The sequence below is a fragment of the Mastigoproctus giganteus genome, chromosome 6 (assembly GCF_048544385.1).
Source record: "Mastigoproctus giganteus isolate SK-2022 chromosome 6, ASM4854438v1, whole genome shotgun sequence".
Lineage (NCBI taxonomy): Eukaryota > Metazoa > Arthropoda > Arachnida > Uropygi > Thelyphonidae > Mastigoproctus > Mastigoproctus giganteus.
Genome location: NC_143580.1, coordinates 53,826,817 through 53,845,787, shown reverse-complemented (window position 1 = coordinate 53,845,787; position 18,971 = coordinate 53,826,817). Strand labels below are relative to the sequence as shown.

At 34.0% G+C, this 18,971-nt stretch overlaps 1 protein-coding gene across 1 annotated transcript in view; it reads right to left on the bottom strand.

Moving 5' to 3' along the window:
• Rpn2 (Regulatory particle non-ATPase 2) overlaps positions 1–18,971 on the bottom strand; it is a 459,562-nt gene that overhangs the window by 411,182 nt on the left and 29,409 nt on the right. Inside the window, exon 3 of the mRNA XM_090375965.1 lies at positions 10,044–10,107. Coding sequence (XP_090232091.1) covers positions 10,044–10,107 — 64 coding nt within the window. The remainder of the gene's footprint in view (positions 1–10,043; positions 10,108–18,971) is intronic.

Sequence of the window (18,971 nt, the reverse complement as noted above, 5' to 3'; positions counted from 1 at the left end):
GCACACAATAAGACCAGAACAATGATTTCTAAATGCAATCAATGACTTACTGCACCTAAAATCCAAGCTGAGTTCAATATGAACAGAGAAACTCCCATGCCTACATTCATTGTAAAACTATGTCTCAAACAAGCAGGACTATGTGGTCATGTAGCAGTCTGAAAAACCCTTATTAAAACCAGAAAATCAAAAGAAACAGTCAGGTTCAGCTAACTGTTTCTTTTATCAACAGTAGACAACTGAAGAGGGTAAAATCGTGCTGTGGACTGATAATCCAAAATTCAAAATTTTTTTGATCCAAGCATACAGTTTATGTGAGATGAGCAACCAAAGAAAAAATGGTACCACACTGTTTATTGCCTACATTCAAGCATGGTGGTGGTTCCATCATGATCTGGGGTTACTTCTGTTTTTCTGGACTGAGTTACATCGTAGTTTAATTGAAGAAATTTTAAGAAAAGAAGGCTATAAAAACATTCTTCACCATAATTCAATATCTTCTGGACTTTGTGGAAGAAATTTTATATTACAACAAGACAATGACCCAAAGCACAGCTCTAACTGTGCAGGGACTTTCTAGCAACTAAACAATATGGTGTATTGCAAATTATGGTGGGGCCACCCCAGTCAACTAAATTAAATCCAATACAACTTTTATTGGATCGTCTAGACTATCAAGTTTGTGAAGTCTACCCATCTTCATAAAATTTATAGGGAACTTTGCAGATTGCTTGGAATAATTTTAGTCAAGACACCATTATAAAATTACTCACCAGAATTCCACATCTGTGTAAGGCAGTGATTAAATCTTGTGGAGGATATTTTAATGAAAAATGTATAGTTGTCAATATTATTTTTCTGTAAAATTTCCAATGCTTAATAATCTTAAAATACTTTGTGGTGTGTTTTTATTTTAAATTAAACCTTACATTGTCAAAGCTAATTTCAAAAAAAAAAAAAAAAAAAAAAACTGTTGAAAACTGTTATCATATGCTGTGATTCCAAACTTTTATGCGTGAGTGTATGTGCCTTAATTAACTATGCTTTCAGTGTTATTTTTTTACTTATTTTCATGACTTTGGCAATGACAACCATAATGTTTGCCTTTATGACTCTGTTATTTAGGCTGTACCAGGGTGTTTTGTTTATTTTTTCACCTTATACCCATTCTATTTTATAAATATTTGGTCATATCCTTATGATCAACCTGTTTCATTATATTTCATTAGAGCTTGCTGGTTGAATATCAATACTTGAGATGTAAAAATGGCAATAAATACATTTGTTCAAATGTTAATTTGCCAGTAATTAGACAATTTGTCTATGCCATACACTCTTCAAAATGGAAAATATAGTATTGTTCATGGATGTTTTTAACCAACAAGCTTGTACAAAATGAACTATGCTCATGAATATTTATGTAGTATCAATTTAAATTTTTCTTTTTACCCTCCAGTTTTGTTTTAAAAAAAAAAAAAAAAAAAAACTGATAAATCTTGATGTTATCAATATCTTGACTTCTGCCCATATACTAATGGACAAAAGTTAATATACTGATAACAAAAGCACAATAATACATAATGGTCTTCTACAAGTAAAGTGAATATGCAAATTAGAATATCTGAAAATGAGTTCAGAATTCAGTGCCTGAATTCCAGCAGAATTCAGGCACTGGAAAGACAAGGCAAGGCATAGATACCCCACATATTATGATTTTGAAGAAAATATATGAAAATGCTACCTCCTTTATTGGACTAGACAAAGACAGTAGGAAATTTAAAATCGACAAAAGGAGTTCGACAAGGAGACACAATATCTCTAAAGCTGTTTACTGCTGCCCTTGAGGAAGCTTTCAGAAGATTAGACTGGTCGCAGAAAGGAGTCAATGTGAACAGAGAGTACCTAAACTATTTACGATTTGCAGATGACATTGTGGTCATAAGCCACAATCCCAAAGAACTAGAAGAAAATCTTAATAAGTTATGCACGGTTAGTAAGGATTTTGGACTAAAGATGAATATGGCTAAAACAAAAGTAATGATGAACAAGTATGCCACAGAAAGGGAAATAATGATTGGAAGAGCAGTAATTGAAAAGGTGGAGTCATATACTTATCTGGGACAAGTTATTAGCTGTAATAATGATTAAATGGCTGGAAGTCAAGAGAAGAATAAATTTTGGATGGATAGCATTCAGGAAATATAATCACATACTGAAGAGCAATATCCCAGTTTGTCTGAAACGTAAAATAATGAACCAATGTATACTCCCCACCATGACTTATGGAAGCGAAACTTGGGCACTCACCAAAAGAATGGAAGAGAAGCTGAGAACTACACAGCAAAAATGGAACGAATTATACTGGGAATCAGACTGTTAGATAAGAGGAGAAACACATTGATTAGGCAGCAAACTCAAGTAAAGGACATTCTTATCAGAACTAAAGAACTAAAATGGTCTTGGGCAGGACACATAGCTCGAAGACATGATGACAGATGGACTAAGAAAATAACAGAATGGTACCCAAGAGGAGCTAGAAGAAAACCTGGAAGACAAAGGGGAGATGGATAGATGAAATTCATGAGTTTGTGGGTAGTAAATGGATGGCCAGTGCTCAAAACAGAAGGAACTGGAAAGTTTCTGGAGAGGCCTTCATCCTGCAGTGGATTGAAAATGGCTGATGATGATGATGTGAAAGTACCTTGAACATTGTTAGGTGTGACATTGTTCAAGAACCTTGGTGACTATTGATGCCCACCTCCAGCAGAGCAATTTGTAACTCCCATAAGGTTCTGGGTGTAGTTTGCTGATTTTGGGGTAGGGGGAGTTGGAAGTACAAGACTTACAGCAGATGTTAATGGGAATTTTCACAAGTCCTGGGGGTAACCGAATTGAGCTGGACTGAGGTGTTCCACCACTAAGGTCAAATAACGGTGGTATTTTCACAATTTGCATAAAATAATTAATGGATAGAATATTCTCAATTTTGAGTTTTTCCCAATAAGTTTTACTTAAACTTTTGGCATCTGCTACTGCTTATCTGCTAACACATGCTAGCAGATCATGAAATGAATCAACAATGAATCAATTAAAAATGGCAATAAATACATTTAGTGACTAAATCCAAGCAGCTACACCTCTGAAAAACAAACTACAGAAATAAATTGAGTGCAAAGTTATAAATGTATATTCAGTTTTTTTATTTTTTAAATTCAGTTTTTTAAATTTGATAATTAGACTTACAGTGTATTTTTACCCTGCTGAAATAAGATTTTTTAAAAATGTTATGTATTATTGCTTTTTGAGATATGGAGACTTGCATACATATAGTCATGTTTTCTGCTAGTAAAATTATTCTTAGTTCATAAGATGGAATTAAATATACTGTATTAATATTTCATGGTGTTCCACAAATAGCATCCTGACTTCAAGTTGCTCTACCACCTGAATATGTTTGACAACACTGCACTAAAGACTCAATTTTAAATCAGCAAACTACACCCAGAACCTTATGGGAGTTACAAATTGCTCTGCTGGAGGTGGGCATCAATAGTCACCAAGGCTCTTGAACAATGTCACACCTAACAATGTTCAAGGTACTTTCACATCATCATCATCATTAGCAATTTTCAATCCACTGCAGGATGAAGGCCTCTCCAGCAACTTTCCAGTTCCTTCTGTTTTGAGCACTGGCCAACCATTTACTATCCACAAACTCATGAATTTCATCTATCCATCTCCCCTTTATCTTCCAGGTTTTCTTCTAGCTCCTCTTGGGTACCATTCTGTTATTTTCTTAGTCCATCTGTCATCATGTCTTCGAGCTATGTGTCCTGCCCAAGACCATTTTAGTTCTTTAGTTCTGATAAGAATGTCCTTTACTTGAGTTTGCTGCCTAATCAATGTGTTTCTCCTCTTATCTAACAGTCTGATTCCCAGTATAATTCGTTCCATTTTTGCTGTGTAGTTCTCAGCTTCTCTTCCATTCTTTTGGTGAGTGCCCAAGTTTCGCTTCCATAAGTCATGGTGGGGAGTATACATTGGTTCATTATTTTACGTTTCAGACAAACTGGGATATTGCTCTTCAGTATGTGATTATATTTCCTGAATGCTATCCATCCAAAATTTATTCTTCTCTTGACTTCCAGCCATTTAATCATTATTGCAGCTAATAACTTGTCCCAGATAAGTATATGACTCCACCTTTTCAATTACTGCTCTTCCAATCATTATTTCCCTTTCTGTGGCATACTTGTTCATCATTACTTTTGTTTTAGCCATATTCATCTTTAGCCCAAAATCCTTACTAACTGTGCATAACTGATTAAGATTTTTTTCTAATTCTTTGGGATTGTGGCTTATGACCACAATGTCATCTGCAAATCGTAAATGGTTTAGGTACTCTCCGTTCACATTGACTCCTTTCTGCGACCAGTCTAATCTTCTGAAAGCTTCCTCAAGGGCAGCAGTAAACAGCTTCAGAGATATTGTGTCTCCTTGTCGAACTCCTTTTGTCGATTTTAAATTTCCTACTGTCTTTGTCTAGTCCAATAAAGGAGGTAGCATTTTCATATATTTTCTTCAAAATCATAATATGTGGGGTATCTATGCCTTGTCTTTCCAGTGCCCGAAACATTGCCTTATGCTGTATGGAGTCAAATGCCTTTTCGTAATCCACAAATGCCAGGCATAATGGTGTTTTATATTCATTTGCTTTCTCCATTAGCATTAGTGAAGGTGATCCATAGTTGAGAATCCTGTCCTAAGCCAGCTTGCTCTTTCGGTTGATTCTCATCAAGTATTCTTTCTAATCTGTTAGTAATGACCATTGTAAACAACTTGTAGATGTGGGATAACAAGCTAATTGGTCTATAATTTCCAATTTCTGATTTATCTCCTTTCTTATGCAGCAAAACTATGACTGCATTATTCCACTGCTTAGGCATCACACCTTTTCTAATGCACTTTGTGAAGAGCCTTGCCAGTTTTTGTGTTATGTCTCTTCCTCCTCTCTTCCTCCCAATTTTAACAACTCTACAGTAACTTCATCTTCCCCCGGGACTTTCTGATTCTTCATTTTCTTCAATGCACGGTCTACCTCATCACGAAGAATATCGGGTATGTCGTATGTGTTGCTAATTTGCGATCCATCTTCCCCACTGCTGGCATCATTCCCTCGTTCCTTGTACAATTCTCTATAGTAGTCTTCTGCTATTTGAATTATGCCCTCTCTGCTATTTATAAGCACACCATTGCTATTCTTCAGTTTCAGTATCATTTGTCTTTCTGTATTACTGCTCATGGCTGCTGATTTAAGTCCTTTATTTTCCCTTAATGCTTGTTCTACTTTTCTTGTGTTAAATCTTCTTATGTCCTCTCTGAGTCTCTTTCTAATGGCTTTGCATAACTCAGTATACTCAATTTTTACCTTGTCAGTGTTTATCTTGCTCTTCATTTTTCGCCTTCAGTGCATCATAACAAGTGTTTCTTGACTAATTTTTTCTTCTTTGGATTTCTTTTTCCCTATAGGTTTCTTGGGCTTTATCACTTTCAGAAAGTTGTAATATTCCTCGTCGATATCTTGGTCCTGAACAGTCTGCAGAATCTCAAACTTGTTCTTAAGTTTCAGTACATTCACATGTCATGTCTAAAATTATGGTGCATTGTTCGGTTAGACAAATGGACTTCAATAATCATTAAGGCTCCTGAACAATCTCATTAATATCATGGATGCTATGGTGAATGTTGCCTGACTGTCAGGGGTACTCATACCTCAAAGTTTACTCTTCTACAGCATACCTATTTTCAAATACACACACCAATTTGTATATTTCAGAAATGTCACACTTTGCCAATAAGTTCACACATAATGCATGTCCACAAATTTTAATTGCCTGTATCAATTATATGCAAACTGTTGTACTTTTATTATGAATATATTAACTTTTTTCAAACAAAGCAAGTGCTCTTTAGCACTTACTTTTCTCATGGTGCTGAAACTTCAGTTTTCCAGAAGAATACTGAAGTTTAACCATCCCTCTCCAGTGAGGAAAAGTTAAAAGGGTTTTCAAGGTGGCTAGATGTCACAATTCAAAGTATTTACACCAGGAATAGGAAGCTCACAAATAGCAAGAACTTGACAGTGAGTGACGTGTCTTTCCATAGCACTGCTAGAGAACTTCAGGTCTATAATCAATGCAACATTAGTCCAACACCACCAGACAAGAAGGGTATATGGAAGCCTTGATGATTCAATCCAGTCTCCATGAACATCAACAAGAATATCTATCCCCTCCCACATTTAACCTCAAATGGAAGACTAAGAAATTTTCATGCAACAGGAACAGAACAAGAAAATATCTGAAAAGGGCTCCCCAGGTCTCTCTCTCTCTCTCTCTCTTCTCCCCCCCCCCCCCTCTCTCTCTCTCTCTCTCTCTCTCTCTCTCTCTCTCTCTCTCTCTCACACACACACACACACACACACACACACACACACACACACACAAGAAAGCAGCAGCACATAATCACGAATCTCTCACGCTGCTACCTGCTCAGAAGTAGATAACAATTCAAACATTCAAGTGAAAATTAGTCTCAAAACATTAAACTCATAAAAGTTCACATTTTGTTAAATGATTTCTTAATAAACTAACAAAACACAAAATGTTAATTTTTTTCAAAACCAGATGTGATAGCAAAATTATGTTCAGCACTACAAAATACATATAATATAAATAACATTTTATTATGAAAAAAAAAAAAAAAAAAAAATTTTTTTTCCGCACCAAAATCAAATCTACATGAAAAGACTGAGTCACAGTAGAAATGAAAGGCTATATCAGCTCCCCAAACAGCTGGAAATTCTGTCACAGGAAAATATCCATTTATCCTTAGGCTTCACTCTCCCTTAGACCAAAAATGGATCAACTCCTGTTTCCTGTGGTTCTAACATATGTAAAATCTGAGCAAGTTATAAATCAACTTTGCTTCTTCCACTAGTTTGCATTCACTTACCAGGGATGTAACTAGCCATGACTGAAAGACTGTCACAGACAAATTCTGGTTTCTTTGCCAGGAACATTTGAGGCATTTACAGGCATTGATGACCAGGGCCCTGTCATAACTGGCTCAGCAACTGGAGAGCTGATAAGAATCAGATGACCTGCCCAAGTTTGCTTCTCTGGTATATTATGTTTGCATTTAAGTTGTCCATATCCTACTTTTCATAGGTACAAGATATCGTTTATTTTAATGATGTATTGTATTTTAATTTTTATTCTCTATGTCACATGTAGAACACCATAACTGTAATTTCTGTGTAACTTCTAACTGTACAGCTGTGATGGGATATTGTATTGTATGCATATAACAGTACAATAAAGATTACTATAATTTAGGTTGGTGGCACCAGCTGTATGGCGCTGGTGGCACCAGCTGTATGCTAGCTAAATTAGTGCGCTCTTAAAAATTAATAAATAAAGAAGGTTTTCGGAAGTGTTGCTCAAAAAGAAGTTATATTTTAGATAAAATAAGTGTGGGTGAGTGATAGGTTAAGATTTGAGACCTAAACGTGGTTTTATTTTTCGGACTGAACTTTTTAAAATGGTTATCATTGTTATGTTCGGACATAGGAAATTTCAAGGTCATTAAATTTTTAAGGAACTATAATCAGTCACTGGGAATTCTTAGTAGAATAGTTGTGCTACATGACAGCTTTGATGTAGAAGTTTTCAGGATACCAAATTGTATTTAAAAATACTCACGTTTTGCTGAGTTATACATTATTGGTATTTTCAAGGTCACAGTAATTTTACCGAGTCAGCCATTTGGATGTTCCAGGAGATAAAACTACAGCAGTGCCACCTGGCTTGGTCAGTGGTGACTAGAAATTCGGCATAAATTGCGTAAAATTATGACATCACGAGGCAGCTTCATCACTGAATAAGAGCTACTCCATTTATATGGCTGCAGCAGGTTTAGTAGTTTAATTTGTTAATTTGTTAAACTACTAAAGCACCGAAAGATATATGCTCCCAGAAGGGCCTTCCATGGCGGAAAGGTTTCAGTGGAGACGTCAGACGAAACCCGTTTCAAAAGGTCCACACACGACCTTTTCAACTAAATTGTGATCCAAGAAAGCAACGGGAAACTACCTGGATTATCCTTCCCTTGAAAACTTCAATGATAGCAAGCAAAATAAACCACGGCCCCGAGTCTCGGCGTCCCTTGAATGGGGCAGGGGTGCTAAGAATCTCCGAGCTTGCGTCGAAGAATTTTCTGAAACTAGCTACATGGAACGTTAGAATTCTCGGAGTACTCATTGATGACCAGCTGAACCATGAGGCCGAAATCAAAAGCAGAATTGAACAAGCCAGGCAGGCATTCACCAAATGGAGAACCCTCCTCACCGACAGAAGCTTGAACATCGTGCTCAAATTACGCACATTGAAATGCTACATCTGGCCAATACTGCTCTACGGTGTAGAAACCTGGACTCTAACATCAGCCACTACAAAAAAGCTCCAGGCCTTCGAAATGTGGCTCTACCGAAGAATGCTGAAAATTCCGTGGACAGCCAAGATAACCAACGCACAGGTCCTGCAGGACATGCACACGGAACGGGACCTGCTCAAAACCATCATCAGCAGGAAATGCAAATACCTAGGTCACATCGCTAGGAACCAACAAAAATATCACCTACTACCACTCATCCTGGAGGGAAAGATCGAAGGCAAGAAACGCCCAGGCAGACCGAAAATGGCATGGCTAGATAACATCAACACCTGGCTTCACATGACAACAGCACAAATTCTACACGCAGCGCTAGACAGAGAACAATATCAAAACGAAGTCGCAAACGCCATTCGGCAGCATTAAAGAAGAAGAAGATAATTTAGGTTAGTGATAATAGTATTAATGACAAATATTTATAAACTTATACTATACCTTCTTAATTGTGTTTTGGGATAGGAAGGAGGTCAAATATATAGTTTCTATATATATATATATATGATTAATATTGTGTTTTTACTCTGGTATATCATATTTTAGTTTATACTCCATCAGGTGACAGGAGCTCACAATTAGCCATTTTTCTAGTGAATATAATCATTAACTACATTCAGCAGTCACACATACCTGAACCACAGTCCACTCAAACATGTATGCTTCTGCACTCTTTTAGTTAACCACTCAGCTACACTGGAACTAAGAGAAGTAACAGAAGGAACAGATAATAGCTGAACGGACCTGTTCCACATAAATATTTTAATACTTGTTCCTCACAAATATTTAGGTAATCTCATTCCACTGTAGTAAATTTAAAGATACTCTGTACACACAGCTATGAATTAATCCTTTTTTTTTTAAATAATAATTAGACCTATATGATATATGACACCATGGATGAGCTTGTAGGTTTATATATAATCCAAGTCATCATTCAATTTCCCCTTCTGTATTAGTTGAGTTGCTTGCTTTGGAGGTTCTTGGCTCAAACTACTTTGATCATAGTGTGCCAGTTCAAATGGTCTCTACCATAAATTATGTCTGTGTAAATACATGCCCATAGAGTAATTTGCATATTTTGCAGGCTGAAGAATCTAGAAAACTTTGCAAGTGAACCCCTACTACCTGCAGCTGAAATTGACTGTAGTCTCAACTGAAGAGACCTTTAAAATAATCCTCTGGTTTCAGACAGGATTCAAGCCAGGGCTTCCCAACAAACAAGCAACAAATTCACTAATGTCACAGGGATTAGTTTGGTTGCTGCATGTGATCAGGGGACTGGCATAGATTCCATTAGACTGGATAATGCAGTAATGTTGCAAATTCTTCAAAGAATAATTAACTATTAAAATTATGGTGTTTTGTATAATTTTAATCAGTATATTAAATGGAACTAACTTCAAAAGAAAATCATTCATTTAAAATCATGATAATGGGAGAATTAAATATTACAGATCCATTTTTATAAACTGCAGAATAAAAAAACTATATCTACAGTGCACACATATATATGCAGGCTTTTAAGTGAAACTCACCTTAGATGCAACAAGTGCTGCCAACTTGCGTTCTGTGAAAGCTTCATCTTCATATAATACTTCTCTGTGCAATATACATAAAAATTATTGTTAATATGAAAATATATTTCAGGTAAAAATTTCAACAGTTTAAACAGCTTTAATTATACAGTTAGAAATAGTTATTAGTGTGCAGTGAATTTCTAATCACTGTAAAAGAATTCAAAACATATTCAATAATGCAATGCATACATGACAGCATAATGTCCCAAAACAGTCACTCCAAGAATTCACCTGAATAATTGTCAAATAAAGACCCTCTTTCCTGAGATCTTTACTCTTACTGGTAATTTTTAACTAGAAATACTGCAACACAGGTTACTGAATGGTCTTAAGCTATCTAACCAGAAGATGACACCCAATATCTCACAAACTAGGCTTATGAGGAACTGACTGGGATCCAGATCCAATGTCCATTCTTCACCTTTTTATTGTTTAACTTATTAGTAGGGAGCAATATGTCAACTGGATGAACAAATATGGACTGCAAATTTGGGACTAAGCCAACCAAATGGAAAAATCATAGGCTAAAACCTTATCACCATGGTAGAAAGGCAACTGAGACATAGCCTAGATCAATAAGTTCCCACTGTGCATGCCAGGGAAACCAGGACACAGACAGTCCTAAATACACTACTGGAACAACCATTAAAATATGTACCATCAACATTAGAAACTTAAATAGCAGAGTGGAATTTACAGGATAAACTCAATATATCAGAACAGCAAGTATCACAGAAACCAAAAGGATGATTACAGATGAACTGCAGCTTAAAATAATTATAAATGAATTTATTCTGAAAGTAAGATACAGTACAAGGAAAGTGTGGCAATAGCTTTTAGAATTAATTTGGAAGAAAGTTAATTGACTCTAATTGGACAAAATTCAAAATGAAAAATTGGGTGGTGAAATCTGTCTTGTGTACATGGCACAAAAAATAAATAAATGAATTAAAGAGTTTAATATTTTAGAAAGAACAGTAAAAACTAATGTCAAAAGAAAAACAGTGATGGGTGGAGAGTTAAATAGCATGGTAGAAATGACAATTATAGCTATAAAAATATTTTAAGTAATTTGGAGAGAAAGGAAAATCTAAAAATAATGAAAAAGGATACTAGAATTCTGTGCAAGCCATGCACTCTAAATTACAAAAAGTATTTCAACATAAGATAGCCAGTTGGCATAGAGGGAGCACAACAAAAACAAGAAAAGTATACTGACTATATCATTATATAAAATGATCTTTAAGAAGTAGTAAAAGATACAACATAAAAAGAATCTCAGAATGTGAGTGACCATCATTATGTATTGAGCAAATTTTTAATTTGCTCAATACAACTAGTGCAAAAAATAAGTAGGTATAGAAAAAAAGTGTTAAATTAGACAAAAATCAAAAACTCTTGGATTTGGCAACAACCTTTAAATGTAGAAACCTTCTTATTCAAAAGTTCAATGTCATCCCATAACTTTAAACAAAGAATAGTAAAAATTTAAGAATATAAAAAATGTATATGGAGAAAAGGTTTGTAAAGAGAGGAAATTCAGAATGCCATCATGGTGGACCTAAGCTGAAGAGGTAATCAGAGGAAATAAAAAATATTATAAGAAATTTTTGGCAAAAAAATCTAATAAATCCTTATTGCAATAGAAAAAAGTGCAAGAGGGCAGTTTTTATATTATTTTAAATATAACACCAAAATGTTTTAGTGTTTATTTAAAATCTTGGAATAGGGTATTTTAGAAGAAATGAGTAAATAATTTGATGATACAGGTGACCCCCGCTTAACGCTGATAATTCGTTCCGGAAAAACAGAGCGCTAAGTGAATCCGCGCTAAGCGAGCGCCGCATTCCCATAAGGTAACATATGTATTTGTGAGTTGTGGTCGGTGCCACAAGATATTTCCTAATCAATAATAAACGGTAGTGAAAAGATGCACAAATGTCGGTCAAAATATTTAATATTCAAATATTTGTACATATAAAATATTCTGCATTACATACGTATATAATTATGTGGTAACTACTTACGTATCAAAATTAAACTTAATTCCAATTAAAATCATGAATTTAATTGATCTAAATTGATTTAATTTAATTGATAAATTTAATCATGAAAAATGTGTCGATTTTGGGTTGAACTTTGGCCCTCTTCCAAATAAACTATAAGGGTTATTAATTTTAAATTCCCCACAGTGTCACCACCCAACAATAAAGTCAACCGATCCTTCGCCGCTTTGAAATCTGGCATGTTTTTTTGTTCTTTCAATATGAAACTTCTTTTAGGCATTTGTTTCCACAAAAGTCCTGCTTCATCTATATTAAAAACTTGTTGAGAAGTATAACACATAATACCCCTCTTCAATAATTTTAACAAGTTCTTTTTTGAAAGTTTCGGCTCCTTGTTCTGCACTTGTGGCTTCTCCTTGGATTTTAAATCTATTCAACCAGCTCTTACTAGTTTTAAATGGTTCCACTTTTTTTTTCTTTTTTTTTTTTTTGTGTGTTTTCTTTCAGATCATTATATTGGTTAATCTCTCTCTCTCTCTCTCTCTCTCTCTCTCTCTCTCTCTCTCTCTCTCTCTCTCTCTCTTTTTATAATATTTAACTTAACTGAATTCTGCATTGTATATTATCTTCAATAAAATTAGTTAAAGTCTTTCCTTTTCAATCCTAATAGCCGGCCTAGCCCTAGTTGCTTGCAGTGGAACAGCTATCTTTCCCGCTGCTAAAATCAATTCTTTATTTTTTTTATATAATTGTTCTTACAGTTAAACTTGCAAGTCTTAAATTATGACATACATCCGCTTGTCTTTGATCGGAATCGATTCGCTTCAAAACGTCTAATATAATTTTCAAATTCAGTCTTTTTCTTACATTTATAGTATTTGTACTGTGCCCAGCGTTGTTGCTTTTTCTTTCTTATCGGCCATTATTAACTCTTCGAAAATGTAACTGCATTGGTTGCATTAATTATGATTCAATGTTCAAGTAAACTGCCCATTTCGCACAATGTCTAATACCGTACTGAGTGATGACTAGACTTCGGATAAATGCATATAACGCAAATATTACAAGCAATATACTTGATCATTTTTTAAAATGTTGATCTCAGAACTACCTAACAACTCACTGTACTGCAATTAAATTAGCGTGGGAAACGTTTTAATGCTGTTTTGGTATTCATTTTCAAGCGATCAACTCCATTAAATTAAACGATTTCGTTAAATATGCCAAAAATGCAATCTGTAAAAGAGCGTTATAGTGATCTGTGACAGCGTAATAGTCAGATACGGTTTATAATATAAGAACAGCGTTATAGCAAATCAGCGTAAAGCGAACCGCATTGTAACGGGGCTTGCTGTATATTAAAAAAAAAGGAGCTAAAGACATCACTGAAGAAGAGATAAAAAATTGAAATGGGAAATTTTTGGATACTACCTGTTACTGATATAGAAATGATCATGGAAGATATCAAGTATGGAAAGTAAGCCAGTGTAGATGATATCAGATACAAAATACTGAAAACTTAAGGGAAATCAGTGACATGATGGTTACATCATGTTATCCAGAGGTCAATTTCAAAATAACAAGTTGCAGAAGACAGGAGCAACACATTAATTGTACTAATATATAAAAATGGAAATAAACTAAATGTAGAAATGATGGTGGAATTTCACTGCTCAATCTATGCAAGTACCTTAGAGAAAAAGGTTAGAAGTAACCTTGGAGAACAATCAGGTTTTAGAACAAATAATTATTCACACTAAGATAAATTATAGAAAAGTCTTGGGAACGTAATAAGAACAAATAATTATCATATATTTGTTAAATTGTATTTAGGATCTGGTCATCTTGAAAAAGAATATGACCAAGTATCTCAAAATCTGCTCTTCCTTGTAGAAAAACATGGCATAGAGGATAATCTTTTGGGAAGGGGGAACAAAAAGTGTGTCAAATTTGCACTTAGAATTGAAGGAAACATTAGAAAATGTCTTAAAGTGAAAGGAGTAAGGAAGAATTGCAGCATACTGCCCATTCTTTTTACTACTGTCATGAGACCATTTAATAAAAGTGTAAGTTACTGATAAAGTTTAGTGTGGAAAATGTAATACTGTAAAACGTCGATTATCTGAACTAACTGGGACCAGGGTTGGTTCATCAAACAATTCGGATAATCAAGCATACATTGGAATACCCAGTTTATATGAAACAAAGTGTAATTAGGCCTAAAATTAAATTACTGTACGCAAGATTATTATTACTAGTGTATTTTGAAATATGAAGTAATATAAAAAATAATTGATTTAAGTAATGGTTTGTAAATAATAACCAAAACGTTTTGAAAAAACAATGTACGTTATATTTATTTTGAACTTACCTAATTGTTTTACATGGTTTCAACTATAAATCACACTTTTTTTTTTTTTACATAAACAGAAATAAACAAACACAAATAATTGCATACAAATAAGAGTATAATGAACCTTGGGAGGTTTATTTTTTAAAATATGTAATCTTGAATTCTTCTTTGAACCACGAGAGATTGTCTTTTTTCGTGGCGATTTCTCTCATTCTCTTTAACAGCAGTATCTCCATAGAACTGCATTCAGACTGTTGCTCACACCATGCCACTGCAGTTTCTAGTGCAGTGAAGGCTTCCGCATGAGTGGACCCATTTCCTGCTTCCTCTTCTTCATCATCAGAATCACCTTGGTTAAAGTCAGCATGTTCTTCATCCTGGACTAATGCAACAATTTCTTCTTCAGTTAAAATATGATAACCAGGATCATCAGCATCGTTGTTTAACTATGCCCCTGCATCATCTTGCCCACACTCAGAAAACCCAGGAATCCCTTGAAATAAAGTTACAATCTCACCTACATCTTCATTCAAATCTTGCACATGTGCGACTGTCTCTTCAGCAGCACCCCAAAGTTTATGCCATGCCTTTTTCAGATTTCCCTCAGACAACATGTTCCAGGCATCTTCTAAAATGTAGTAACAATCCTTGATGTTGAGCTTCTTTAAAAACTCAACTACAATTTCTTCATCTCCCTCTGGTAACAGCAAGGAATGCAAGACTTGTCACGGGAGACTGTCCTGGATCCAAACAGCTGCTAAAGCCAACATATGATTTTTAACTCCTGTGATAACAAATTAAGACTATTTCTATGCTATACTGCATATATCTTTGAATAAATAATCGAAAATGAATGCATTAAGCAGCAGGAGTAATATTTCAGCATAACTAGTGCACTAAAAGTAGATACTGTAATTTTTTGGGGGGCAGCGGTGGTTAGGATAATCAAATTTCTACTGTAATCAGATCATGATTATATGCAGATGCTAATGTTCTGTTAAAAGTATTTTGCAAGATTTTTTTTTGTAAGAATCTCTGAAATTTTCTAAAATTAGTTACACAAAAACAAAACTTATGAAAGGTGGATATGTAATGAAAATTTAAAGAGTAAGCAGTAAAATATAGTAAGCAGTATAATATAATATAATATAATATTATATTATATAATAATATTATATAATATTATATAATAATATAATATAATATAGTAAGCAGTATAGTAAAGAGTAAGCAGTAAAATATAGTAAGCAGTCATTAATGAAGATTCAACATGGAAATAAATAACAGAATAAGTAAAGCAGGAAGCCAGTTAAATTCTTTTGGAGTAGAAGAAAAATTAGCCAAAAAAACAAGATTAGATATTTGTAACACAATTTTGTTTTTAAGCCCATTTTAACCTCTGGAGCTGAAAGCCGGGTAAGAAATAAGGGAATTAATTGAAAATTAGAACCTTCTGAAATTAGTTTTAAGAAAAATAAATAGAACTAACAGATGAAAACAATGGCAAGACCATATTACAAATGAGAAAATAAGAAAAAAATCTCAAGGTAATGAATATGAAATCAAAGAGAGCAAAACAAAGTTGTGATGGTGTGGGTTTTTAAAGAGAATGAAAGAAGGGAGACTGGCTAAACACACTGAATGATACTAGACCCAAAAGCAGATCAAGAGGAAGATAGATCAATGGTGCCAAACACACATTAGAAGAAAGAGGGCTTATTCTGACTATTACAAACCAAGACTGATTTATACCATCATAGTGAATCATATACCTCTTGGATAGAGTGGGTTTGATAATACTTAAATCACAAGTGTATTCAGTTGCTTTCATCATTCTATATTTGTACAGATATTTAAGGGGGAAAAAATTATAGAAAAGTCTTGGGAACGTAATAAGAACAAATAATTATCATATATTTGTTAAATTGTATTTAGGATCTGGTCATCTTGAAAAAGAATATGACCAAGTATCTCAAAATCTGCTCTTCCTTGTAGAAAAACATGGCATAGAGGATAATCTTTTGGGAAGGGGGAACAAAAAGTGTGTCAAATTTGCACTTAGAATTGAAGGAAACATTAGAAAATGTCTTAAAGTGAAAGGAGTAAGGAAGAATTGCAGCATACTGCCCATTCTTTTTACTACTGTCATGAGACCATTTAATAAAAGTGTAAGTTACTGATAAAGTTTAGTGTGGAAAATGTAATACTGTAAAACGTCGATTATCTGAACTAACTGGGACCAGGGTTGGTTCATCAAACAATTCGGATAATCAAGCATACATTGGAATACCCAGTTTATATGAAACAAAGTGTAATTAGGCCTAAAATTAAATTACTGTACGCAAGATTATTATTACTAGTGTATTTTGAAATATGAAGTAATATAAAAAATAATTGATTTAAGTAATGGTTTGTAAATAATAACCAAAACGTTTTGAAAAAACAATGTACGTTATATTTATTTTGAACTTACCTAATTGTTTTACATGGTTTCAACTATAAATCACACTTTTTTTTTTTTTACATAAACAGAAATAAACAAACACAAATAATTGCATACAAATAAGAGTATAATGAACCTTGGGAGGTTTATTTTTTAAAATATGTAATCTTGAATTCTTCTTTGAACCACGAGAGATTGTCTTTTTTCGTGGCGATTTCTCTCATTCTCTTTAACAGCAGTATCTCCATAGAACTGCATTCAGACTGTTGCTCACACCATGCCACTGCAGTTTCTAGTGCAGTGAAGGCTTCTGCATGAGTGGACCCATTTCCTGCTTCCTCTTCTTCATCATCAGAATCACCTTGGTTAAAGTCAGCATGTTCTTCATCCTGGACTAATGCAACAATTTCTTCTTCAGTTAAAATATGATAACCAGGATCATCAGCATCGTTGTTTAACTATGCCCCTGCATCATCTTGCCCACACTCAGAAAACCCAGGAATCCCTTGAAATAAAGTTACAATCTCACCTACATCTTCATTCAAATCTTGCACATGTGCGACTGTCTCTTCAGCAGCACCCCAAAGTTTATGCCATGCCTTTTTCAGATTTCCCTCAGACAACATGTTCCAGGCATCTTCTAAAATGTAGTAACAATCCTTGATGTTGAGCTTCTTTAAAAACTCAACTACAATTTCTTCATCTCCCTCTGGTAACAGCAAGGAATGCAAGACTTGTCACGGGAGACTGTCCTGGATCCAAACAGCTGCTAAAGCCAACATATGATTTTTAACTCCTGTGATAACAAATTAAGACTATTTCTATGCTATACTGCATATATCTTTGAATAAATAATCGAAAATGAATGCATTAAGCAGCAGGAGTAATATTTCAGCATAACTAGTGCACTAAAAGTAGATACTGTAATTTTTTGGGGGGCAGCGGTGGTTAGGATAATCAAATTTCTACTGTAATCAGATCATGATTATATGCAGATGCTAATGTTCTGTTAAAAGTATTTTGCAAGATTTTTTTTTGTAAGAATCTCTGAAATTTTCTAAAATTAGTTACACAAAAACAAAACTTATGAAAGGTGGATATGTAATGAAAATTTAAAGAGTAAGCAGTAAAATATAGTAAGCAGTATAATATAATATAATATAATATTATATTATATAATAATATTATATAATATTATATAATAATATAATATAATATAGTAAGCAGTATAGTAAAGAGTAAGCAGTAAAATATAGTAAGCAGTCATTAATGAAGATTCAACATGGAAATAAATAACAGAATAAGTAAAGCAGGAAGCCAGTTAAATTCTTTTGGAGTAGAAGAAAAATTAGCCAAAAAAACAAGATTAGATATTTGTAACACAATTTTGTTTTTAAGCCCATTTTAACCTCTGGAGCTGAAAGCCGGGTAAGAAATAAGGGAATTAATTGAAAATTAGAACCTTCTGAAATTAGTTTTAAGAAAAATAAATAGAACTAACAGATGAAAACAATGGCAAGACCATATTACAAATGAGAAAATAAGAAAAAAATCTCAAGGTAATGAATATGAAATCAAAGAGAGCAAAACAAAGTTGTGATGGTGTGGGTTTTTAAAGAGAATGAAAGAAGGGAGACTGGCTAAACACACTGAATGATACTAGACCCAAAAGCAGATCAAGAGGAAGATAGATCAATGGTGCCAAACACACATTAGAAGAAAGAGGGCTTATTCTGACTATTACAAACCAAGACTGATTTATACCATCATAGTGAATCATATACCTCTTGGATAGAGTGGGTTTGATAATACTTAAATCACAAGTGTATTCAGTTGCTTTCATCATTCTATATTTGTACAGATATTTAAGGGGGGAAAAAACTTCTTATACTTAAATTATTGACTGCTTTACCTATCTGACCTGGATACACATAAAAACATCTAAAAAAAAAAAAAAAAATGAAAGAGCTTGGTTAATACAGTATATAAAAGTACTAACAATAGCTAAAGCCACTGTTAATCACCATTTAAATAATTACAGTTCTCTCCAACTTAAACAAAACAGAGAAGCTTCCCTCGGACCT